The sequence below is a fragment of the Scardinius erythrophthalmus genome (genome assembly GCF_964197995.2).
Source record: "Scardinius erythrophthalmus genome assembly, chromosome: 22".
Taxonomy (NCBI): domain Eukaryota; kingdom Metazoa; phylum Chordata; class Actinopteri; order Cypriniformes; family Leuciscidae; genus Scardinius; species Scardinius erythrophthalmus.
This window is the reverse complement of record NC_138242.1, coordinates 24,372,116-24,399,254: the sequence shown is the minus strand read 5'-3', so window position 1 is coordinate 24,399,254 and position 27,139 is coordinate 24,372,116. Positions and strand designations below refer to the sequence as shown.

The 27,139-nt window shown below is 38.3% G+C and overlaps 2 protein-coding genes across 14 annotated transcripts in view; both read right to left on the bottom strand.

The window, feature by feature from the left end:
* Positions 1-8,256, bottom strand: part of dip2ca (disco-interacting protein 2 homolog Ca) — a 98,262-nt gene extending 90,006 nt beyond the window's left edge. For all 6 annotated transcript variants that reach the window (XM_081353048.1, XM_081353050.1, XM_081353049.1 and 3 more), the window contains exon 1: positions 7,904-8,256. In XM_081353048.1, the coding sequence (XP_081209174.1) occupies positions 7,904-7,982 (79 nt within the window). In that variant the 5' untranslated portion in view covers positions 7,983-8,256. The remainder of the gene's footprint in view (positions 1-7,903) is intronic.
* Positions 8,257-9,263: 1,007 nt separating this feature from the next.
* Positions 9,264-27,023, bottom strand: larp4b (La ribonucleoprotein 4B). 8 transcript variants are annotated; one of them, XM_081352933.1, is made up of 17 exons: positions 26,546-27,023; positions 24,514-24,652; positions 19,866-20,013; positions 19,613-19,768; positions 19,379-19,472; positions 17,155-17,291; positions 16,919-17,022; positions 16,718-16,828; positions 16,557-16,610; positions 16,217-16,423; positions 16,026-16,132; positions 15,173-15,418; positions 14,976-15,021; positions 14,227-14,409; positions 13,690-13,856; positions 12,943-13,042; positions 9,264-11,842 (listed from the first exon to the last, which is right to left on the bottom strand). In XM_081352933.1, the coding sequence occupies exons 2-17, from the start codon at positions 24,598-24,600 to the stop codon at positions 11,579-11,581; spliced, it is 2,211 nt and encodes a 736-aa protein (XP_081209059.1). In that variant the 5' UTR covers positions 24,601-24,652; positions 26,546-27,023; the 3' UTR covers positions 9,264-11,578. The 8 variants fall into 8 exon arrangements, with proteins under 8 accessions (XP_081209059.1, XP_081209058.1, XP_081209060.1 ...); XM_081352932.1 differs by having other exon boundaries at positions 14,976-15,024; positions 26,546-27,021; XM_081352934.1 differs by having other exon boundaries at positions 14,976-15,024; positions 19,379-19,460; positions 26,546-27,021.
* Between the last annotated feature and the right edge of the window lie 116 nt (positions 27,024-27,139).

The following is a 27,139-nucleotide window of genomic DNA, read 5'->3' as shown; positions in this document are numbered from 1 at the left end:
AACAGGGAAGTGCTGTTTAATATTCATTTTTCTATGGAAATCTGGGAGAGGGGGGAAACCGGGACTCGTGGTATTTGCTCCCACAGAGATTAAAGAGACTGAGAGAGGAAATGATGTCAGTCATACCAGATGCTACAGCATCTGTTAATAACTTATAGGTAAACAAACCATACATTTCCTACTAAATCTTTACAAAATCAACCAATAGCTAACAACCGTCAAATAAAACATTAAAACTGCTGGCAAAGCAGTGAAAGGCCGTCTGTCTGGCACAGCTTACGAATAATTTATGGCATTTAGCAAATGTCATGATCTCCTCATGTCCATGCACAGGTGACTGGCAGTGACACAACCTCAGCACCGCTATCTTGCACCACACGCAGCGCCGCGACCCCACTGCACAGCCCCTGTCAGCTCTCATCAGAGCCCCTAACATACCTCACAACATTCCATCACTCCCTCGATCTTCTTCTTCTTTACTGGCCACATAGCAACACTAAATACTTATACTAAATATACAGCATCTTCCTTAGCACTACAAATCTAAGAGGTTCAGAAAAATAAAATATACACACTACTGTGCAAAAGTCTTAGTATTTCACGTTAGTATTTCCACACAAAAAAAAAAATGGTTTTAAGCCAGTTATTTATATCTTTTGCTGTAGTGTGTCAGTAGGAAATATCTGTTTACATTTCCAAACATTCCTTTTGCCATTAATTGTAATAATCCAGTGAGACTTTTGTTTGCACAAAGAGTCTGACAACAGCCGATATGATCCACACGGAGATCTGATCTCACCATCATCTGGGATTATATGAAGAAACAGAAAAAACTGAGACATAATAAATCCAGCAAAACTGCGGCAATGTCTCCAAAATGCTTTAAGAAACGTACCTGCAAAACTACCTGAAAAACGATGTGCAAGCTATAGGACAAAAGCTGTCTTAAACGCAAAGGGTGGTCACTCCACATATTGTTTTGATTTAGTTAACAGAAGTAAATTGATAAATAAAATATGTTATGACATTATTTTTGAAAGCATTCTCACTTTACAGCATTTTTACACAAGTGCCTTAAAGGGTTAGTTCACCCAGAAATTAAAATTATGTCATTAATGACTCACCCTCATGTCGTCCCAAGCCCGTAAGACCTCCGTTCATCTTAGTAACACAGTTTAAGATATTTTAGATTTTGTTCAAGAGCTTTCTGTTCCTCCACTGAAAGTCAATGGACGGCATACTGTCCATGTCCAGAAAGGCAATACAGACATCATCAAAGTAGTCCATGTGACATCAGTGGCTCAATCTTAAGTTTATCAAGCGAGGAGAATACTTTTTGTGCGCAAAAAGTAAACAAAAATAACGACTTTATGCCACTATTCATTTTCCTTCTCTCTGTCCCTCAAGGGAACAGAGACGGAACAGTATGCCGTCCATTGACTTTCAATGGAGGAACAGAAAGCTCTCGAACAAAATCTAAAATATCTTAAAATGTGTTCCGAAGATGAACGGAGGTCTTACGGGCTTGGAACGACATGAGGGTGAGTCATTAATGACATAATTTTCATTTTTGGGTGAACTAACCCTTTAAACTTTTCACAGTACTGTAGCTTTGCAGGAAGGTTTTTTTCAAGCATCTTGGAGACGTTGCCGCAGTTTTGGATTTAGTCTGTCTCTTTTTCTTCATGTAATCACAGACAGACTCGGTGATGGTGAGATCAGATCTCTGTGTGGATCACACCAGCTGATGTCAGACTCCTTATGCATACAAAAATATCATAGTTTATTACATTTAATGGCAAAAAAAATTAAATGGCTTAAAACCATTTTTGGGGTGAAAATACAACATGCCTAAGACTTTAGTTTGGGGGTCAGAAAGATTTTTTTTCAGGTTAAAGAAGTCTCATGTTCATTAAGTAGGCTATAGCCTATTTACTTATTTATAGACACAAAGACAAAGAAGATACAAATAGACAGTCTTTATTCACAATGCAAATTACTCAGGAACAGATCACAGGAACAACATAAGAGAAATGACAACTATGTAAATCATTAACAAAAACGACAATGAACTGAACATATCAGGGAGAATAAATAAAAGACAAACATAATGAAAGACAGATGCAAATCATAAGTAACCATAGAAACAAACGAGGACATAAACAGTAACCAAGGAAATCGAAACTAAAAAGAGCAGGGAGACAGGAATTAAAGGAAACAAAACAGAAAACCATTACTGTGACCATAACTAAGAGTCCATAAATCTGTGAATATGTCAAATGTGCAAAATGATTTCAACACATCAATAAAACATCTTTACATACATTTTTGGTCCTTTGTTCTGACATTCTCAACAGACAAGGCCTCAAATCGGGGTCAAACAGGGGTTCTTTTCTTCCACAGCCAGCATGACCCCTGTTTAACAACTTAACCTTTTCACTTACTAACAGAGTTACCCTAAGGGTAAAATGAGATCCATTCAACCTTTATTTGGCATGAACGAGACTAATACTGAGTTAAAAGAATCAGTATGCATTAAGAGTCTGCCAGCATAGACAGAAGACCACTGAGAGAAACTTTCAGCAATCTGGGGATGATTTCCAAGCCTTGTAAATCAAAATCAACCATTCTATCGTGAACAAGCCACATGTGTAAGTAAAAGATGCATAGTAAATAAAACCTTTGTTGCTTAAAACTAAACCATGTTTGACTTAAAATGGAGGCAGTGAAACACACAATAAGTTACATTGTATGCAAACTTTAGGAAACACAATATTGGCCTTAAGGACATCATAGGTCAGTAAACAGAAGCAAATCTTTCTTCGCAAACTGATGAGCAGACGTTCTGTAATTTCCAGGCCTTTCATCCTGTGCCAACACACTGAGATAATCACCTCTCCATGAGCGCAGTGCTAAACAACACCACAAGCTAAGCTGGAATGGCAAGGGAGCATCTTATTTCTACAAAGGCAAACACAAACACAAGCAGAGGTTCAGAAGAATCAAAGAGGGCTGCAGAAAATCGGGGAATAGAGCCAGAATACTCCCTCCACCGCAGTCATAAAGTGAGGCAAAACGTTTAAATGCAAAACGAGCTGATTAAGGCTAACGAAGCTTGAAGGGCAGCTAAAAATACTCGTGTCCACTTGCAGATGGAGCAGCCTGTGATCATCTTTAAGTGAAGTTTTGCTGAAATTTCATTTGGTCACAAAAAGAGGTGTTTGCCATTTCAAAAATTTAAATAACACTCATTTCCATTCCAGAGCCTTTAACAACTACAATAACACATCCAATACATTTTGGTTTCAAACTGAGATCACGATTCTCCCACAATTCTGACTAGACAACTAAACAAAATAACATGTAATTTGCAAGAGGTTCTGAGTCTGACTAATGTTAATTGCTGCAGTCTATTTAAAATGTTTAATTAATCTGAATTAATTAAAGAGGTTTGAATGAAAGATTCAATGACTCATAATTATTTCATTGTTTCATTACTGAATGAATCAGCGTTTTTTGAACAAATCTCTTGAATAAAAAAAATCAACATTTTAGTAACAGTCACTTGATGTAATCGATACAATCGTTATTTGAAGCACCTTTCAAAAGTTGATTCACTCTATTTTAATCGCTTCCATAGACATCAGTGTTTATATTCGATCTATACACTTTTATCACAGTTCTTCTATGATAATATAAATATTTGTAACAAAGAAACGATACTGTGTGGTAAAAAAGACTGTTTCATACTTGTACATGACAACGGCTCTCTCTGGATCAGCGGCAGCGCCAATGCATATTTGATAATGTGGGTGTTTGAATTCAAGATCACAATCTTTTAATGATTAACCAAACAGTTAATGGGCCTATTGACTTCCATATATGTGAAAAAAATATACTTTGATTCATTTGCAATCGCCGAATTGTGCAGATATTCGCACTGATATTAGGGGAATAACAGCACTCTTGCTTGTGTGATATTGCTTGATTATATCATACAAAATTATAAGACAAAAAAATTGGCCCCCATATTGAACTTTAGGGACATTCTATAACTTCATTCCACTAGGCTAAATCATGCACTCTCAAGGCTTTTCTTTGTTTGTTTTTGCAAAGTGACATACTCAATATCAGCTTCAACATTGCTAAAACAATAATATAATTGTAGACGATTACATACCACACACCCATCCATAAATGAAAGCCATGATTGGTTTATAAAAGATGTGGGCCTACATGCTTAGTTGACAATCTACTTAGGGATGTATTTAAAGGTGCTCTAAGCGACGTCACGTGTTTTTTAGGCCAAAACATTTTTTGTCACATCCAGCAAACATCTCCTCACTATCCGCTAGCTGCCTGTCGCCTGAACACACTGTAAAAAAACGCGGTCTCTGTAGACAGCCCAGGGTCCACAAACAGCAACAAAAACAAACTGGCCCAGCCTGGACCACAAAAAATAACAAACAGTGTTCCAGACAATAATCGACAAGAATGATTTGGGGGTGGGGGTTGGGGAGTTAGTGCGCGTGCACATGAAGGGGGGTGTGGGGAGTGGAGGAGAGAGAAGCATGAAGAGGGAAGTTAGCTAGAGGAGAGATGTCTTAGACAACGACTATCGTTAAACTTTTATATTCTTGAGAATTTTGATATGGCCGACACACGACCAAAGAAACGACGTTCCGATGAACACATAACAAAGAATAGGGAAAAGGAAAAGGAACGCAAAGTCCCGAAATTACATCGGAAAAGTGTTCGAAAGGTGGCGAGAACTCCGCCGGCAGAAGGGCTTCCAATCCGACATTCAGGAGGCTCTGTTTTTGCTGGACAGGTGGGTAAATCCTGTTTGTTTTTTCTGAATGGTTCATGACTGTTTCAGGAAGCACGGAAGGGAGGGGGAGGAGACGGGATGAGGAGGAGGGAGGGTCGAGCTAGCCTCCGTTTTGTTTGACAATACTTCGAACGTCAACAAGAAGTGACATCGCCCAAAATTGATAAGAGCACCTTTAAGCAGTGCGCGAATTATTCAATGACTTTTGCGCAACCCGATGGTTAATCTTAAGACATTTTAAACGAAACACTAACTTTTTTAACATATTTATGTAAATCTATATTAAAGTAACAAATAATGACATACATTAATTTTACCAAAGTACCATCCTATATTAAGCGTTCAAGCAGCTGATACTATATGGTTACCTCCTTACGCAAACATCCCTCCCATTTAACCCAGTCTAAGATTATCTGATATTCTAAGCTAGTTTCAGCTGGTTAAGCTGGTCTTCCAACCTAGCCATGCTAGTCTTCAGGGTAGGGTTGCACCAGCCGTTCGTAAGTTCTTTCTTAAATTGGAACGTAAAGTCCACACTAGAGGCTTAGTAACTACTAGCTAGTTTGTAACTAACTCTGAACTTTATTCCGTTGCACCATTTGTTCGTAAGGCAGAACGTAGCTAGTAGGTCGTAAGCTCTCCGTAAAGTAATGCGTAGTCGCATAATATGACGTTTAGCCTCGGTTATCCAATAGCAGCCTTCAAATACGTGAGCAGATGTTGTGTTGAAATGCTGTGAATTTCAGTTTATCCTTCATTCTTTTGCCTCACGTTACTAACGGTAAAAATAAGTTTCCATTAAATACGATACTTGATCATGAATAGCATAAGTGTTTTTATATGTAACATTCAGAAACTGTATTTGAAATTAAATGAATAAGGATAAATAAATAAATATTGATACAAAAAGCATAAGAAATTACGTTTATTGATTATGACTGATATTTGACATGCACACCATGGACCGATGCACACAGCGACGTGCTGTTTAGGATGGGTTTGTGTTAAAGATAGCCTCTAACAAAGTAATCTTTTCACATAATGTTCTCTCTCTTAAAATGTAAGCAAGTGTAAATGTCTGCATAATCATATATGTATTAAGAATTGAAGTCTGTCAGGTAAAATAATAGCTTATTGATGAAGTTCAGTGTGTTTGATATTTTATTCCATCCGTTACTCCTGATCGGAGGCTGCCGTAAATATTTAGTTTAAACGTAGAGTTACGCTTCAACTAAGTTTAATGGTGCAACGCAAAAATATTTAGAAGTGCGCAAGTCGTAACTTGGTGTCCATTTACGTCAAAACTAGGCTAAGTTATAACTTACGCCCAGCTGGTGCAACCGGCCCCAGCTGATCCGAATCTTTTGTTATGACTTCATTTAAGTGGGTTCAAGATGTCTTAATTAGGTGGGTCAGACACCTCCATTATTCAATATACCCTGCATTTAAGATCATTAGTGTCTATATCATAACATGTAACGGTGGGTTTAGTAGTACCCATACGGTTTTCTGTAGGACAAACTCAACACTAAACACAAAAAATATATGTGATGTATCTACTGATGGCCCGTTAAACCCACTGACTGTGACTGTGACTTGTTTGGTATAAAATGATGCTGTTTTTCTCTACACAGGTTGGCGCAGTGTGCTCAGGATCGTTTGGAGATACAGGCCTGGAACTTTGAGACAGGGTTAACAAATGCATAAGCACTTATCGCCTTAAATGGTTCAGATCTACACACAGCAGACAATTGCACATGAAACACACACACACACACACACACAAGGACCAGGCACTAGAAATAAAACAGCTCACTCAATTCAGTTTGCTAATGTCAGACGTCAAGATTCTCAACATGACAAATGATTTAAATATTACATCCCTGTGTTTCTGCCCGACTCCAAATTCTATGCAAAAACACAGTGCTGCACAATTATAGCCATACACAAATATACCAGCTCTGAGCCACCAATAATTGGTTTGGATGATACTGATTTTCTATGACTGTTATCATTACGTTTTTTTCTCTAACCAATTCGATTATTAGTAGACCCAGTTTTTTGTTGTTCTACAAATATTAGTAACTAATGATGAATATGCATGAATAGTACATGAAGGAAAATTAGCAATGTCACACCGTTGTAGCTGTAGTCCGTTAATTATTTAGAAAATGCCTTCAAAAGAGTAAAACTATTTCCTATATATATATTCTGTTTTTTATGTTTGAAATGCAATAAAGAAAACTTGGTCACACACACACAAAAAAAGAAATAAAGCAATAATTCAAAGTCTGTTCTAAATATTCTATTCTGTATCTAAACATAAAAATGCTCTATAAATCATTTTTCCATTTCTGGTTCTTTGCAAATGATGTAGCATCAGAACAGCTTTAAACTTTTAAACAGCTTTGTTGCTGTCATGACAAGAGCATACGTTTCATTCATATTTTTATAAATCAATAATTTCATGTTTCCATATTTAGAATTTCATATTAAAAACGTTTATATCAATAATTAATTTACGCAGCATTAGACTGTCTATGTCGTTTTGTGGTATAAATGCAGCTTCAGATGCAGCTTTTGCAGTGTAAAGATGGCATATATGGCGATGCATTTGTGAGGAACTGCTTGTTTACCTAAATGCTGGTGTACTGAAGACGTTATGCTGGCATGAACAACACAGCCACAGAAATTCAAAAAATATCAACGGCTACATGAAGATTCCAAGGCAGTATTATTTTGACCGTTGGTCTCAAGGGAAACGCATTTTCAAAATCCTAACGGAAAAATCAATTCTGAAGTCTTTGAATGGTTTCCTCAAGGTCAAATAGATACATTGTAACAAAGAAAATGCGGCGGGAATTAGAGCAAACGAACGCCTTTACGAACACAACCTCAGTGCTGCTGCGGGGATAATAATTGGCTCCAACATCTGGTGTTGGTTGTGTTGGTATGGTGGTGGAGGTAGCGGTGGGTTTTTGGGTGGGAGGAGGAGGAGAGGGGGCCGTTAAAGTATCCTCCGCAACAACCATATTGTCGAACAAAATAAGTCATTTAAAATGTCAATCATACCTTCGGATAACTCCAGCTCCAGCTCAGCCAACCTGGCCCGCACTTCCAATGGAAGGGGCAGCGCATCGCGGTCCGCCATTGTCCGTTTAAGGGGGTAAAAATCACTCTCGTCCTATTTCTTCGACTCTTTCAGCGCTGCTGGGGTTTCTCCGCGTCGCAGCGGTGCATAAGGAGGGCTGGGGGAGACGCGTGTCCAAAAACAAACTGTTCTGTGAACGATAGTGCTCGGAGATTTGCTGTCCCTCTCAACGAAGCCCCGCCATATCTGAAGGGCTCCGCCGTTAGAGTCAGCAGTGTAAGATGTGGACTGTCAGTGCGGTGAAGCTCGCGGAGCGGTGTGTGTGTGTGTGTGTGTGTGTGTGTGTGTGTGTGTGTGCGTCTCTCCCTCTCTTTCTCTCTGTCACTCTCTCATGACGCAAGGCGAGAGTGATTTTAACAGCCGCAAGGGGGCGACAGAACACCTCTGTTTATGTTACCATAAATAATTAATTCATACTGAGAATACCTGTTCAGTTTACATTTATATAATATATACATTTATATTATTATTATTATTATAAACAAACAAACAGACGATAATAAAATATGTTAAATATTAAAAGTGTTAATATTTAAAGACGTTTATAATGTTACAAAAGATTTATATTTCAAATAAATGCTGTTCTTTTTAACTTTCTTTTAATCAAAGAATACTGAACAAAAAGTATTAAGCAGTACAACAATTTTCGACACTGATAATAATAAGAAATGTTTCTTTGAGCAGCAAATCAGCATATTAGAATGATGGATCATGTGACTCTGAAGACTGGAGTAATGATGCTGAAAATTCAGCTTTGCATCACAGGGATAAATTACATTTTTAAATATATTTAAATACAAAAAGGCTTGTAATAATAATAATATTTCACAATATTGCTGTTTTTACTGTATTTTTTAATTCAAAAGAAATGCAACCTTGTTGAGCATAATACTTATTTTTATTTTTTTACATGACAAACCCCAGACTTTTCAGTGGTATGTAGGCTATATACTATCACATTGAAAATCTGGGATTTTTTTTTATCTACATCATGGAATAAAGTTAAGAAACGTTATGATGTGAAATGAAGAGCAAATATTTGAGAAATCTGCACTATTTTTAGGTCACCAATCAAATAAATTTGACATCGGTTATATGTTCTTGCTTTATACAATCTTGGAGTTAAAGCAGCCTGAGTGCTGTTGTTCAATTAAGCAAAAAGAAATTCATGCACATTTTCAGTGTAACTTTTTGACTGATAATTCTGTTGGTTGCATTAATACTTCAGATGGTATTGTAACTGTACACTGAAATAAAAGACCAGGAGAGTGCTTTATTTGTGTGGTGGAAAGCTTAACGTTTATACTATGCCACCTTGTGGTCATAATTGTGAGCAAACATTGGGAATGAAAAATTACTTAAAAGGGTAATTCACCCAAAAATGCTGCACAAAATGCTGTCATCATTTTTTGAAGAATGTAGGTAACCAAACAGTTAATGGACCCCAATGACTTCCATAGTATGAAAGAAGAAAATACTATGGAAGTCAGTGATGCCCATCAACTGGCATTCTTCAAAATATCTTCTTTTGTGTTCAGCAGAAGAAATAAATTCATGCAGGTTTGGAAAAACTTCAGAAATTTCATTTTTGGGTGAACTATCCCCTTAAGTAAAACAAAACAGGACTACTTGATAGACACTATTTCTCATTAACATTTATTTATTATTTTTTTTCCCATACAGTTTCTCATAACCAATTTTAGGGTACCTTTTTAACATTTTCCAATTATTTACATCTGTACAGAGAAAGCACACATACAAGTATATGTGTATGTATACATGTACTACAGTTTAGACTACAAGCATTTACACAGAGGAGAACAAAACAAAAATCCCATCTCAATCCCAAAAGTATTGTGCTACACAAATGTAGTGAGGAAGGCTTCAGACACCTCTACCACATCATCCTTTTTTCTACACTTTGGGAATTGAAAAAGAAAATAAACAAACAAAAAAAATCCTCCATACTGTCATCTAAAAAGTTAAGGCAGAGACATTTTTTTTTCAAGTTTAAATAAAATTCAAGTTTTTAAACACTGTTAATTTATATGTGATGTTTCTTTTTAGTTTGTTTCTTTTTTGAACATCTGAATGGTTTATGTAATGAAACCATTCCTTCAACCATGGTACGCTTCATTTATTGATGGAAAAATGATCAGTTGCATTCAAAGAGTCAGAAAAATCAACAGAAACTTTTTTTGATTAACCGAGAAAAAAAAATACTCACAGGGAAGATTCAAGAATATATAAACAACAGACGCCATGACAAACATCTCAAAGCATTCTGCACGTGCTCCACGTTGCAGGAAGACATCAAAACAAAATAAACCGTCTGTCTCAAGACGGTTTCAAACTCGACTGAGAACCAATGAACTGAACAATGAACAGCATGAACGAGAGTGACACTGAAACGCAAAGTCTGCATAAAGGACAACCTCCACAAAACAACGCTGGTCCATGTGTGCTGAAGGCTCAGATCTTTTTGCTCTTGATGTATACGTCACTATATAAATGTACACGATCCCACTCATATAGTCGTGGTGATATGAAAGCGAATCGGTGAGGGTCAAACGACAGACGTTGGTGCGTTGGTGACTTTCCCTCCGTTAATATAGATAAAAGCACCAAAGAAACCATGTGACGAACCATTGCACCACACCAGGATAACAAACGAAGCTAAGAAGCAAATTATATGTCCATCTATCATTTAAATCACAGCAGACTAGGCACATGAACACTTCACCCTCGCAACCTGAAGACTTTGCAGTGTGAAGATCTTCCAGAATCAAATGAAGAGGCATCAGAGTGGATTCTTCCCAAACAATTGGCGAATAGGAAAATAAGGAAAAGAAATTATTCAGCAAACCAATTGTGTGCCATTAAAAGGTTAAAAAGAAAAGAAAAAAGTAAAAGAAAGCATGCACACAAGAACAGGTATACATACACCTGCTACAATATCACATCAGTACAATTTGATAGAGGATTAGCAAGTAAAAAAATAATTCAGAGCTCCAAAATAAACGTCACTCCAGTGCTGGAACATCCAAACATAAAAACAGAACACAAAACAGATTTACACAAAATTCTCACTCATGCAGTTGTAATGGCTGGCACGGCCGAGATTCGCACCAGTACCAAGACACTCAAGGTTAGCAAAATTATATACATATCAGTTAAAAAAAAAAAGAAAGAAAAAATAAGTGTTTCAGGATCAGCACTATTCAAAATCAGTATTTCCTCCCAACAGCACTATTTGAAGTTTTAACCCCAAAATAAAGTTGAGCTCTGACAAAACATTTTGAAATAGTTAATCTCCAACTGGTGCTGGTTCATTAATCCCATTTTCCTTGGAAAACAACTAAAGATCTTGTAATTGAAAAACAAAAACGACAGAAAGGACAACAAAAATATTCAGAGAACCCTTATGCACAAGTGCTTTTGTCTGTAGGCCCTGATTCCAGTGACAAGCTGTCTGTGTGTGCACTCACAGAGACCGTGAGATAAGAGGGACTTTTTTTTTTTTCGCTCTCTCTCTTTCTGAGCAGCCCTGACAAAGTTTTTGTTCCCTTTCGGTCCTGGAAGCAAAGCGGAGGCTCTCAGGATTGGTGGAAGGAAGCTGTCGTGTCGCCGCTCGCTCGTTCCCCAGCGCTCTGATGAGATTTCACTGTCTCTCTGGGACAAGCCGTCACCGTGGATTTGGCAGGTGCGGGTGCTGATTCTCTGCATCTGCGTTCTGCCGAGTCAGGAGTCTTGATGTCTTCGACGGTGGAGCTGGGAGGCCGGGGATCCGCTGACGGCTGCTGTGTTGGTGCCTCCCTTATCCTCTGACAGATCTCTGCGTAGCTCGGCTTCCGGGGCTCCTGGTCAAACGCAATATATGAATGAAAATAATTTAGCCAATCAATCTGGCATAGTTAAAAAAAAAATATGTTGTTCTTTGTAACATATATATTAAAGACACAGTGCTTCAAACCCTCTGTGTAGATTAAGGGCATGCTGAACAAGATCTTTTATCAAATGATTTTTCTTATGCTCACTAAATCTGCATTTATCATCAAAATATAGTAAAAACAGTATATTGTGAAAAATTATGATTTAAATTATAAATGGAATTTACTCCTGTGAAGGCAAAGCTGAATTTTCAGCATCATTACTCCAGTCTTCAGTGTCACATGATCCTTCAGAAATCTTTCTAATATGCTGATATGCTGCTCAAGAAACATTTCTTCTTATCAATGTTGAAAATACTTGTGCGGTTTAATATTTTAGTGGAATCTGTGACACTTTTTTCCAGGATATTTTGATGAATAGAACAGTATTTATTTAAAATATAAATTTTTCATGACATTATGAATTTTTTTACACCATTTCCAAAGGGGCGTCACCAACGGACGTCACTCAAATGCCTCTGGCCTGGGCACAATTTGATAGACCTAAAACCAATCAGAGCGATCGTCATCGCGTAAAGCCTGCCTCAATGTTTGTGCCTCGATTTGGAAAAATTGGAAATGGGCTTGAATGGGCTCTTGGCCAGACGGACTTGCAGAGCAAATCTCAAATTTGCTGTAATTCGTCAGGGTTTTCCCAGGCTAGTTAAAGACTGAACTAAATCACAAAGTGCTGAAGGAACTGATGGAATAGAGCGCAACAGTTCCATATGATACATGCTTCTGTAGAAGCCACAAGTCTCGCAAGTTCAATAGTGTAAAAATAGTGTAACTGCTGAATTCCCGATAAAGAATGACACTAACCACAATCAGAGAGGTTGTTTTACCATAGAAACTGAAATCATGGCATAATAGCTTGACCACCTACTCCCATGAACCATTTGAGCCATTGAGTTGCTCTACCTACATATATAATTAAACATACCTGAATATGTTAATATAAAAATAAAACGTGTAATATACACAAGTCGTTTTTTACTGTACTTTCGATTCAATCAATTACTAACACTTACTGTTATTGGATTGCTCAGCAGTGCGGTTTTAGCAGCTTCTGTATCTGAGCATTTCTCTGCAGGTGTCTGCGTCTCTTTAGGTTTTTCTACAGTTGTCAGGCTGTAAAAACAACAACAAAAAAGGTCCATATATTAAAATGTGCCATTTTCTACAGCTTCCTCCAGAAGCACACTTGTATTAGTCAATGTTATTTGCAGCAAATCAATTTTATTTTACCAACTAAAGCCGTTTTGCTTCTGTACCTTTAACACTTTATATGTATAAATGATCTGTTATGATTAGAGTTATGATTAATTCATTCTAACATAACTACTCACAGTAGAAACACCACCTCTGAAAAAAATTGCTGAATATTGCATGATTCAATAGGTGTTTCTCAATTAAATCTTTAAAGTGCTGCAAGCAATTTATTTTGGAATTCCACACATGAATAAATCCCCACATTCTGACGGAATCCTGAGAAATTGCACCTGTCACTGTGACAGCTGTAAACTTGCTTTAGAAGAAGAAAAGCAGTAAGGAGGCCTTGCTCCTGGCTTTTAAGCCAATCAGAAATACTGTAATATGCACATATGTCTGTGAATCATTTTGAGTCTTCTGAAAGTACAGTTTTTAAGAGACCGTGTGGTTAAAATAAGCAAAATAGCTGAACATCAGTTACCATCTGAAATCATTTGCAACATCTTTAAGTGAAAACTGATGTCACATTTATTGATCAGTTATTCATAAATATCCATTGAACCCACTTTGAAAGGGCTGGAGAGGGCGAGTGTTGATGGTCCACTGGGGTCTGAGCAGCAGGAGCAGGAGCAGGAGCGGGAGCAGGAGCAGGAGCGGGAGCGGTAGAAGCCGGCACGGATTCTTTGGAGGTCCCTGAGATCACACGGCTGGTGACCACATCCTTATTTAGAGGCTGTGGAGAGACAAAGGGGCCTCTGTGAAACTCCTAAGGCAAGGACAGCATGAACAAACATAACAGCTGGACAGCAGGAACTCTCTCTCTCACACACGCACGCTCTAAAGCACTCAAAACACCCAAGGACTTGTGGTTATGATTGACAGCCAGGTCTGCTGTTAACATGGCATTCCATGCTTAGTGCAAGTTAATGTTTAAAAACCCAGAGCATCTGTTAATTTCTCTAGAATTCGAATAATTAAAGCTTTGAGATTTATTATAATTTAAGCCTTTTCTTCTTCCTTATTTGAATTTCAAAATATTAAGAGAGTTTAATGCTGCAGCACAAACACAGAAGACACACATTAAGGACAGAATGAAAGTCAACCTTGTCTTTAATCGCTCCAGTGACGACATCAGACAGCCGGTTGTCAAGGCTGTTTTCAGTTTTTACTTCAGGCTTTAGATTTCCTGCAGCTCCAGGCAGAGGAGGGAAGCTGGACAGGCCCAGCTCAAAGCTAGGGGACGGGGTGCGCTCCTGAACAGGAGGGGGCGACTGTGTTGCTGCTCTCTGTTAAACACACACAAGAAAAAGAGATGAAACATAGAACAAACAGAGCCTGTACACAAGAGGCATGTTGCATTAAGCCGGTTTCAGTTGCTAACCAGGTTAAGTCTGAGCAAATTCTGGTTTATCGGGCTCATGAAGGTGGATTGGTTTTTAGCGGGGTTTATATTCATGGTAAATTGCGCTACATGGCTAACCTGAGGTGCATTTCACAAAAGCCAGCACAACAGGATTACTGGATTTTGAATCTGTTTGAATACCCAGGAAACCTTTTTTTTTTTTTTTTTTTTTTTACATGGATGTGATAGTTTTTTTTTGCCTTTCGTATCGCTCTGGGGTCTCTTTTACTGAATTTTTTACTGAAATTTTCATTCAAATCAATATTTCATGTCCATGTATTTGTTTACTTGGCTGTGTAATAAGTAAAATAATGTACATTCAGCCCCTCAGGGTTGACTGTATATTACACTTCCCTTGAAGAATATGAAGTTTTCTATCTTAACAAAAGCAAAGCTAAACACAAAACCCTTGTGTATGCAGTGGTAGCTGAAACAAAGCAAATGACATACTGGAAACTTGTTGTCATCTCTCCTTTTCCTGTATCCATAGCCGCCCCTTCTTCAAAAGAAACAAACAATCAAGACAGCAATACGGAAAAAATTGTCACAATTTCTTATGGAAGAAGCTCTACCCCCCATCTTGGATATTGTATTACCACAATATTTATGAAATTAATAAACAGCTGGTACAGATCGTACAGCATTACCTTCCACGGCCCGCGTTCAGAGAGTAATCAGCACCGTTTACTTCCATCCGTCCACTTCCCACCTGGTCCCGGCGTGGATAGCCTGGACCACTCGGTAGACGAGGTCGGCTACCCAAGTGATGAGCCTGTGGAGGCCGCGTCCCATTGGGGACTCTCTCCGAAGAGAAAGTAGTGAAAGCAGCAGGGTTTTCTAGCAGAGTGGTTCCACGCTCTGTTGTGAGTCTAATGTGTGTTTTGTTATGGTTCCTGTTCAGATGAAAATATAGTTATACACAGCTTTGTCACAGTTGAAGCTCTTCAAAAGATCAAACGTCACTACACTGACACAAATCTGTTATGTTATGGGCTATATACTACCGTTCAAAAGTTTGGTGTCAGTAACTTTTTCTTTTTTTTTAAGAAATCTCTAATGCTCATCAAGCCTGCATTTATTTAATCAAAAATAGAGTAAAAGTGTTGTGTACAGTATTGTGAAAATCTAGTAAAATATTACTAGAATTTCAAATAACTCTTTTCTATTTTAATATTTTATTCCTGAGATGGCAAAGCTAAACTTTTAGCAAACATTACTCCAAACTTCAGTGACATGATCCTTCAGAAGTCATTCTAATATGCCGATTTAGTGCTTAAGAAACATTTCTTATTATAAATCAGTTGTGCTGCTTAATATTTTTGTGAAAACAGATCAATCTTTTGTCACATAAAAGTCTTTAGTCACTTTTGATCAATGTACGTGTCCTTGCTAATAAATAAATGTTATTATTAAGTATTTTTTTTAATTCCTACTGGGAGCAAACTTTTGAATGGTAGACTAAATAAATGTATAACAGATTTTTTCACCCAAACACCGTACCTGCTTCGAGGTACATATTGTCTGACAGTTAGTGGAGATGTTGCTGTTTTAAATGTCGGAGAACCAGCAAAGCCATTAATAAATGCAGGGCTGGGAAACGGAGTAACCTGTTAATAGACAAAACCTGATTAAGTACCTCTAGTACTCCATTCGGATATTTCTCAGAGCCAAACAGACCATATGACACTTACCAGAGTCGGGTCCAGGTAGCTCTGGGTAGCTGACCAGCCCTGAGGAGTCACCAGTCTGTAAAGGGGAAACTGTTGCTGTGCTCCATACACAGGGGGGATGTAGTAAGGCGTGTAGCGTTGTTGGACATTTGAGGACACATCCACGGGCCGATACCCATTCTTTGGCACAAAGGTATTGACGGCAATGGCCTTGGCCTTTATTCTAGCCTAGGATAAAAAAAAATATATAAAAAAAAAAATTAATGGACAAATTTTATTTATTTTTTTTAAACGGCAAGTTCATAAACTTGTCTTATAGCACAAAATAGCCTTCAGTCACATATGCAGTAGTGTACTCTACCTTTATTGGCTTCCCTTGAAAAGTTTTCACCTCTTCTCTGAGATACTGGTATGCCTGAAAAAGTGATGCATGCCAATGTTTAGCAATAGGAAGCAGGTTTATTAAAAATCCTGAGGCTGTAATCTGAAATGATCGAATAATAGGCAATAAAAAACACTTACCAGCTGAGCATCCGCCTCAGATTCAAACGTGATAAACCAGTTGTCATTGTAGGCAAACTCACAATTGATGAATTTGGGCAAGTTATCGCTCTTAAAGAGCGCTTCAACTTCCTGCACAAATGAAAGCCAAATGTCATATAGATTAAAAATAAGGTCAGAGCATTAAAGATGTTATTGAACAAGAGATGGCATGATGTGTACCTCCACAGGAGTGGCCTCAGGAACCTCTCTGAGAATTACGATACAGCGGTTCTGATTGGGTCGCACTTTCTCTCCACATTTGTCCAGTTGGACGAGAGGCAGCGCTGGTGAATCAAAAATGTATCAATGTCAGACCCAACTGCTGTGTGTAACCAACCCCATTTTAAGAGCCTAAAATAAAAAGCCATAAAAGCCACTGTGACCCATACAAGTGACATGGATGAGTTTAAACTCACTTTTTAAGATGTCTGCAATGAGATCAACATCAGTGGTGAGTTTCTTGATTTGATCAAGGTTTGCCAAAGTCACTATTGGCACATACTGGTCACTGTCCATTTGTGAGATGAGGTACATGTCGTTGGCTAGATTCTCCCTGGAAGTGGACAAGAGTTTGGTTACCATCAGTCCTACACTGATTCAACATATTCAAGCTTTGAAGAACGATTACTACCTTTGAAAAGTCAAAGGGTTGGCAAGTTTTTTTTAAATTAACACTTTTATTCAAGGACACATTTGTTCAAAAATGACAGTAAAGACATTTTACAAAAGATTTATTTTGCAAATATATGCTGTTCTTTTGAACTTTGTTCATCAAATAATTCTGAAAACAATGTATCAAGGTTTCCACAAATTTTTTTTAGTACAACTATTTTCAACATTGATAAGAAATATTTTTTGAGCAGCAAATCAGAATATTAGAATGATTTCTGAAGGATCATGTGACACTGAAGACTGGAGTAACGATGCTAAAAAAATCAGCTTTGCAATCAATAGAATAAATCACATTTTAAAATGTATGAAAGCAGGAAACAATTATTTAAAACTGTGATGACATTTCACAAATGACTAAATAAATGAATAAATGCAGCCTTGAGACAATTCTTCCAAAAACAAATCTAACTGACCCTAAACTTTTGAACGGTAGTGCACATCCTAGTCCACATTGAGGTAATTGAGGTTATTGTAAGCATATATTTGATTAAATTTTTTTTATTACATAATTACATTTGCACAAGTAAAGTTTGTAACATCTGAATAAAATATTAACACTTGAAGTCTAAAAAAAACTCATTGGTCTCATTCACCAACCGGATTTGCGCGCAAAATTTGCATACAAACAAATCCTGATTCATCAATAACTTGTTCTAAATTTTATTCTAAATTTTCAACAACAAAAAATGCAAAAATCACATACTCTAAGTAGTCCTGTAAACTTAAGATGAAGTTTCATACATATTCCATCTTAAAGGAACACTCCACCGTTTTTTGAAATAGGGCTTATTCACTTTCTTTCCTACATTTAGATAGGTGGGCAAATATATTTTTGTCTCAGTGCATGCATTGTTTTAGTTTGACAGGGTCGGTGCTAGCTTAGCATAATGAATTGAATCCTTTGTTGCCAGCTAGCATGTCCTGTGTAAAAGTGATATAAAAAATAAATAAAAAACACCTAATTACTTCTTGTGGCCTGCGTATTCACAACAAGTACAAATAGTGATGCAGATTAACACTAGGCAATTTCCTAGGCAGATATTGACTTAAATATTAAGGACTATATAAGTGGGGAGCACAGTCGAAGCACTGCTACTTGGGCGTGATATCTCTGCGCCCAAGTAGCAGTGCTTCGCCTGTGCTTCCCCCTAATATAGTCCCAAGTCAATATCTGCATAGGAAATCGCCTAGTGTTAATCTGCATCGCTATTTGTACTTGTGAATACGCAGGCCACAAGAAGTAATTAGGTGGGTTTTTTAATTTTTTTATATCACTTTTACTCAGGACATGCTAGCTGGCAACAAAAGATTCCATTCATTATGCTAAGCTAAGCTAGGACCGACCCTGTCAAACTAAAACAATGCATGCACTGAGACAAAAATGCATTTGCCCACCTATCTAAATGTAGGAAAGAAGGTGAATAAGGTGAATATTTAAAGGAAGGTGTTCCTTTAAATAAATTTCAAACACATACACACACTGACTGTTTATATACAGTAAAAGAATAAGAAAAAGTATGTGCTTTACAGTTTCTGCATAAAGATGCAGATTCGTGTTATGTACAACTGGCTAATCAGAGGTCTATAATCTGGATCTGTATTAAAGTTGTTTTTTGAGTTTGAACTTCTTTTGAGGATTGCAAACTTGGCATTGCTCGAGTATCTTGCTGCGCATGCTCTCTGTGTCTTTAGAGAGCGTCATGTTTGCTGAGAGTGACGAAAGGGTGTGCGGAAAGCCCTTATTTGGACATGGTTTGTGCATGTTTTATGCAAATTACTAGCCTTGTGCATGCGGTCACTCATTTAGGATACTCGGTTCTTAATTTAAGTTACCTTGTCGGGACTATGTTGTTTCAAAGGCTTCATAGGTTTTGGGGGTAAAAAAAGCCTTGAACTCCAGGCCAGTACACCTGACAGGACCAGAGGTCCAGCTTAAATTGGATCAGTTGTGAAGCTGCAAGTAATTACCTAGAGAGGCAGAACTCCAGTGTTGCCTTCAGTTGTTCCCGAAGGTCGTCAATCTGTCTGGAGGAGTCTGAATCGTTCACCCCTGCACAAAAGACTAAATAAAATGATCAATTATTAAAGAATGTTATAGTTGAAATTAATTCTTAATGATTGTGACAGTAAAAATGCATAACTGTAAACAACTGAAATAGGAGTAGGTTGAAAACAGTGAACAAAAGACCAAAAGGATATTACCTTTCATATTGGTGTTCTGGTTTGACACAATGCCCTTCTCACTGGCTGAGCTTCCCATGTACACTGATTCTGGCTGCGCTGCAAAGGGCAGTTCTACAGAGGTAGATACCTGCTGTTCCTCATTCCAGTTCCCTTTGTCTTCACTGTTGTTATAACCTAGCATGGACAAAACAAACAGATCAAAACCTCTTCAGACTGATAAGGTCAGTATACTAAATTAACAACTGAAGGGAAATCATTTTTGGAGGTTTACCTCCTGAGATGCAGTTTGATGGGTCATCGGCCGCATCTACCCACGACTGCTGAGAATCTGGGCAGGTTGTAGCAGAGGCCTCTGGTTTAGGCATATAATTTGCCCATGCCTTCGCATTGGGATTGAGGTCTGAGATCTTGGAGGATTCCTGTAAATAAAAAAATGTAAATATTAATAATGATAATAATAATAATGGGTTATCAATTGTACTAAGGACTGAATAAATGTCTTTACAATAAAAATCACCAAATAATGGTTACAAAAACATTGGCCACTTAAGCCACACTTTAATATGACTATTTCTGCATTACATAAAACATAAAAATCAAGAAGCATCTGAAAAAAAAAAAGTTGCATCTTTTTTAGAACAGAAAAAAAATTCTAAAAGCTGCAATGTATATATAATAATAATAATAATTTTTATTATTATTATTATTATTAAATAAGATGCATGTTTAAAAGATCAAATAAAATTTTAAATACTGCAATGACATTCATACATTTTTTAAATGTGGCAAAGTGTCCAAATAATTTTAGGGGCCACTGTACAACCAAGCCAAACAAGCTGGTTAGAGAGTACTCACAAGTTCACTATAAGCATTCTGCCAGTCCCATACACAAGATCCTTCAGTCGCTAACAGGTTATAAGGGTAGGGTGCTATAAAACCCATAGAGGTCTGGAAATCCACTGGGCCAAAACCAAGGTTAGATTCTGTATCCTGTTGAACATCTGGCATGGTAAGGCTTGCCTCAGATACAGCATGGTCCCATGCTGACACCAACGCACATGCCTCTATTTGGTTATCAGAAAACAGGACATGTGGTTCTTTAGCCCACGCCGGAAGGCAGTGACTAGAGTCCACCTCATCGCTCAACTCTGATTTCCCAAGAAGGTCTGACACCATATTCAGCATGCCTTGCTCTCCCTCCATTTCATCCGAGCAGCCTGAGCCCTGAGGGTTTTCCACCTGCACAGGAACTGTGAATAGGTCTTTATTGAGAAAATGTATCTCGTAAGATGGCGTGGTGGCGTAAATGTCAACCTGGTCAGGCTCTACTGGTAACGGAATTGCTGCATTTACATAAGTGGCTTTATCACTCATATCATCAACAATGACTTTCAAATCAGACTGATCAAAGTCAAGAACTCCAAGACTGCTTGCTATAAGTTGGGAAACATGAGGCATGGTAGTTGTCATGCTCTCAATGGACACATAATTGCCGCCATGGCCTTGTATGGCACATGACTGTCCCTCTCCAGTTTCAAGTGATAGTCTTGCAGTACTCATGAGAGGAATGCTGCAGTCAACAACAGCTCCTCCTATTTCCCCCATATCTTGAAGGTCTCCCTGCTTTGGAGTAGATGTAACTGAAGATCTTTGAGTGTCATTGGCTGGCTGTTCTGAATAAGAGTCCAGGAACAGGCAAGCACTTTCCCTCGTGCTGTTTATTGACAAAGAAGCGCAATCAAAGGCCTCCAATACTTCCGATTTGAATGGCGGCTCAGACAGTGTATGTACATCACTGCTAGCAGAAAAAACAGAGTCCAAACAGTCATTGTTGTTATTCCCATTATTAAGGCAATTAAACAGCTCTAAAGTTGGTACGAGTCCCTGCTTTTCAAGTTCTGACCTTTTGGTTTTGCCATCATCTGCACACAAACAAATCTCACCCAGTACCTTTTGTTCATCCTCACTAAAGCATTCACTGGCAATATGAGTCCTGTCACCATGTTGTAAACAAGTCTCTCCCATTTCACCATCCATGACTTGCTCTTGTGCTACTGCAGGTAATTTGCTTCCCAATTCCACTTCTATTACATAACTCACTTTATCGCTTTCTGGATGTCCTTTATTACAGATATCACTGTTTGATGTTTTTACACACCAGGCGGCATTGCTCTGGGAGATATCTTCCTCAAGAGGACAATCAGAATCAGGTCCAGGCAGAGTGTTTGTGTGAACTTCAACAACAGAAGAACTCGAAGAACGTACATGGAGATAATCAGCTTCTTCACATTTACGGGCGACGTCCAGCAACTGCTCAAAGTTCATAGGAGCATTCATAGGAAGCGGACACGGACTCGTGTCACATGGATCAGCATCTGTAAAATTTGCATTTGGTTCTACATTCTGTTCCCTGTTTGGAATGTCACAAGATTCTGACACAATCTTTGTCTGGTCAGTGGGAAAAACACCACAAGTGTAGACGTGCATGCTCAAAGTCATGTCCAAGTTGACCTCTTCAGCATTACAAGCAAGATCTACACAAATACTTTCTGCATGAGATGGACAGCTCAAACACTGATGCACACCAGCAACCTTGAACATGTCATATTCATTTGTCTGCCCTTCAATTTGCAATATACTGCACTGGCAAGGATTCGGAATGTCCTCCTGAATTGCTATTTGTCTTGGTTCAACTTCAACTCTATGACAGGAAGGTGATTTTGACAGGTTGTTTTCTTTATCAGAGGCCAGAGGGGTTTCAGAGCAAAACTTTAAATTTTCAATGTCTTCAGAGGAATCTTTACAGGAAAATCCTTGGTTCTCTGTCTCATCTAACTTTTCTGAAGCAGTGCTGAAAGCTGAGAGAGCTTGGGGCGTTTCTTTGTGAACTTTCTCAGGAGTTTTCTTGGAAGCACATTGATCTGATCCCTCAATAACGACTTTAAAATTTGGAAATCTATCTGCTGTGTTGCTAAGAGAAGAAATGGAGTAATCAACTTTGTCTGGCTCAATCAGTTTCTTCTCCTCTTTTAAGTCCATGGATTCTCTATAATCACCATTCCTGTAATGATTTTCCAGTTCCACTTCATCCAGAGGACCATTAAGATTTTGCTGAGGTGGTCTCAACATTGATTCATCAAAAACTGTGTTGTGCATGCTGTGTTCAGAACCACTCTCCAGATCTGTGGCCTTGTAACCAGAGGTAACATCAAGATCATGGTTGTTAAGTAGGTCAGCAGGTTCCCCCTGTGGCAATGCGGTATCTGTACTTAACTTCAACACTGACTTCATTTCATTTTGCACCAACAGATCTGGGCAGAGTTGATCAATGCCTTCCTCTAAAGCAGTATAGGGAGAATGTGTATTCACTGTATCTTTAAATGATGTGGAAATGTAATTTTCAGATAAAGGCTTTTCGTTTTCTTGGGCAGGAAATGGATCTGGGAGTGTTGCGTGTTCGTCATTTGAAAGTGCTACATTTACAGGTAGACTTTTAGTACACCCTAGAGTCTTCTCTGTGGGATCTTTTTCTGTTTGTTGTGCTGCTGTAATTTCATGTGAAGGCCCTGAACCCGATATTTTGTGGTCCTTTGGGAGTGATGAATTATCAAACAAGGCCTTTTCAGAGACAGCTGGTGCGCTTGCGTACATGACTGCGTCAGATTCAGTCAAGGATTGGTGCCCACACTCGCTCCCGAGATCCTCTAAATCAATCAAGCAGATGCTGTAGAAACTCTGCTCTTTTTTAAAGCCACGGTCAGTGATCAACAGTCCAGAATTTCTCTCTTCTGAGTCATCCAGATTATTCAAGCTCCCGGAGCATTTATTGAAAGGATGAATGGCATGCTTTGGAGTGGACGCAGGTTTTGACTGTACATGCAACTGTGTCTTAATCTGTTCCTCTTTTGCAATAACGGAGACACCAGAATGTTGATCCTTTGAAGTGCATAACGGACTGGTGCCCAGGGTATTTCGTCTGAGGGTGGTGTTCTTGCTCTTGCCAACTCCAGCTATATCTGTGGAACAAGACTGTTGACCATCACAAAACCATTTTGCTCTCATTATGGCATTTTCAGCTATTCTCTGTTTCACAAAATCCAAAGTTTCAGTGTCCTTAATTTGGCAATTGACTTTACTGTCTCTCCCCATTTCACTGGCATTTCCTTTCTGGACCGTAGCCTTGTGAATATGTGGATCGCCGACAGGTGTATCCCAAAATGCCATCCCTTCCTGTACGCTGCTACGGCCTTCTTTAACGAGGTTGAGACCTGCTGACAAGTTTGTGGAGGAAGCATTACAACTGGTATCTAAAGCAGCGTTCACATTCCCATTTTGAGAAGGCTTCTCGTCGGCCAGATCTGCGACAGACCAAGCACAGTCTCTGACATCTTTCGATGTGGAGCCCTCAGGAATGGTCGCCTGAAGAAGACTTGTTCTCTCGCTGACCAGGTTAGGATTCAATTCTTTGCTGAAACAACACCCCATATTTTAATTTAAGAAAGGACGTCTTTGCAATCCGGTGAACAGAAACTTGTGTAGCTCCTCTCACAAGCTCCTCAGTGGGAAAAAGAGAGACAGAGGGTGCACGCTATGGCTGCTTACCCCCACCCCAAACCCAAAATAGCACATTTAAAATTATACAGCTGACTCACATGGGCCCATCACTCAAACGCAAAATCTCCAATGATTGGTGCTTCAATGGACGCTGTACTTGCATTATATGAATGGGATCAGCAACTTGGCAAGGTCCCAAAACACAAGGGTGGTTCACACAAATGCCTGTTATACCCTTTCACAACACCCTAAGCTGGGCAGGATGTCTCCGCTGTTTCGTTATTATAGTATGTTTTTTAAATCCCTTTTCACAATTACTTAACACACTTCAAAAGACTAACTGACAATAGTAGATTATACTTTACCAAAAGTGGAATCTCTTTCTCCTTTGCTTCCTGTGACTGCTGCACCTGTGGCTCCACGATAGTTTTTCCTTCCTGGTCTGAAGTCATGAGCTGTCCAGGTTCTAGCTCCGAACGCAGAGCTCTCCAGATCACCAGGGAACTGTGGATGACGAAACAAAGAACATAAATCAATTACAAATCATGTACAAAACCGATTCAATTGACAATGTATGCAAAGCAACTTACAAATGGGGAGCATCACAAGCAATTTGTTATAAGAATCAACAATACTCACAGTGCAATATTCATTGATGATTATTCAATACATTACAATAAAACCAAGAAAGAAAGTTGACACTCTTATAGCTAACCAATTACACTTTATATTTATTTATAATTATTCCTGTACCATTCAAAAGTTTGGCGTAGTAAGATTTTGCTCTTTTAAATCAATTATTAGATTTAGCAAGGATGCATTAAATTGATAAAAGTGACAGTAAATATGTTATATTAATATTAAAAAAGAATTCTATTTCAAATCATTGCAGTTGGTACTAGTACTATTCAAAGCATGCTGAAAAAAAGAATAACAGTTTCCACAAAAATATTAAGCAGCACATCATCACATTAACAATATGAAATATTTCTTGAGCACTAAATCGCATATTAGAATGACTTCTGAGGGATCATGTGACCCTGAAGACTGGATAAATTATATTTGAACATATATTACAATAGAAAAGAAGTTATTTGAAATTGTAATATTTCACAATATTACGGTTTTGACTATTTTTGATTAAAAAAAATGGCCTTGATGAACATAAGAGAATTCTTACAGAATTTTACCAACCCCAAACTTCTGAACAGTAGTGTATGTTATTAAAAAACAAACAAACAAAAAACATAAAACCACTCCACATACATTAAAAACAAAACCTTAGGTTTTCTACTTCTAGTTTGACAAAATATACAAAGGCTGCTTGAAATAAAACCTTCTGAGGGCTTTTTTTCTAATCAATCTGTACAGTAGAGCTGACTGGTCAATATAACCACTGTGGAAAGCATCTCTGAATTAGCCAATATCATCAAAACCTACTTAATATGCTGAAAAAGGAATGCTACTTAAAACTGTTTGAAATACAAGATCTCTCAAATTGATTACTGGCACGATTGCATTCATGAGAAATTCAAAAATACATTAAAATATTTGCACAATAATACAAACAGCAAATATCTGGGTAAAAACCGTGTATTGTAATGAAAACAACTCTTTAAGATAGTATATAAGCATAAACAAAAAGCAAAAATGCATTAATCTCCAAACTAAGACAATATGCTTTACCAAAAATATTGAATGCACTTAAAATCTGAATTGAGGAATGAGGATGCATGCATGCATGAGAAACTGTAGCATTTGCTTGATCGTACTAAAATAAAAACATACATTTTTGATCTGTCAAAGTCAAAAACTGAGTCCTTTCAAACGACACATGGGGAATGTTTACATTATGACAGTACCTAAACATAAGCGCAATGCAATACCATCTAAAACGACAATAACACATTTTGTGGTACAAAACGACATGCAACGTTAATAACCACATGAAACTAAATGATGATGATAAAATGGCTAAAAATATACTGAAGATGTCAAATCAACTCAATCCATATGTCAAAGTACATTAATGCTGCAGGCCAAAGCCATAAACACAACAGACAGCTGCTAGCTGATTCAGCCGAACTATAAAGTTAACTGCGCACGAACATATTAAGAACTTTTAAATTATTTTAAAAAATCCTACCAAACAGAAAACGTTGTATATCCGTCAAAGAGCTAATTCAAATAGAAAAACAATAAGTGTGTGAGTTAGCCTACATGCTAAAGACTGGCAGATAGTGAGAAGTAATGCAGCTAGCCCGAACAGTTAGCGCAAGTTGCTAACTTCAAAAGGTGAATAAACACTCCAGCTATTTACATATGGATCAAATTACTTTATGAAACTATACATGGATTAAATAAGCGCAATAATCGTTCGCGCGAGTTTCTACTCACCTGTATCTGCTCTCCGCGCACGGGAGACTGTTTGCGGGCCCGAGCGTCTGACTTCCACGGACAAAACTTAGAAAAACAAATCCACGAATCCGTGCAGGAAACTTTTAAACCACCACAACGCGTTCAACAGCCTCCAAATACCACCAGCTCCTCGGTATCAGGCCTGATAGTGAACTTTAAAGGTCTGTTTGGTGATGTTTAAGTGACTGGCTAGCGTTTGTTGTCGAGATGTTAACAACACGAGAGTGAAGGTGTGTTATTATTCAAAACGGCTTGAGTCACAGTGCGAGAAATGCGACTAAGTATAACTGTACGTGCTAGTTAAACTAGGATATGATAAAGAACGGAGCCGCACGCCTCTTCCCTCCCCGTGTATTTGTGTCCGGAGTTGAGCTTCACTCTCTCGGCCAAACCGCACCGCGAACTCCCGCCCAGAGCCGCTTTATCGACTAGCCCGCCCACTCTCCACTGCGGCCCTTTCAGTAACTCAACGGCTGCGTGTTTCTACATGCGTTTGGCTGCAGTTCAATGAGCGCTGTCGATAGAGGGAGGCATACCGCAACGAACTGTCTTGGATGTGAATCAAATTAAAAC

Coding starts and splice junctions, on each gene's coding strand:
- larp4b (XM_081352931.1), bottom strand. CDS start 21,631: ATGGATGGTGAAATGGGAGAGACTTGTTTACAACATGGTGACAGGACT. Junction 15,025..15,172: donor CTGAACGCGGGCCGTGGAAG/GTAATGCTGTAC, acceptor TTTCTTTTGAAG/AAGGGGCGGCTATGGATACA. Junction 14,410..14,975: donor GAGATGACAACAAGTTTCCA/GTATGTCATTTG, acceptor TGTGTTTAACAG/AGAGCAGCAACACAGTCGCC.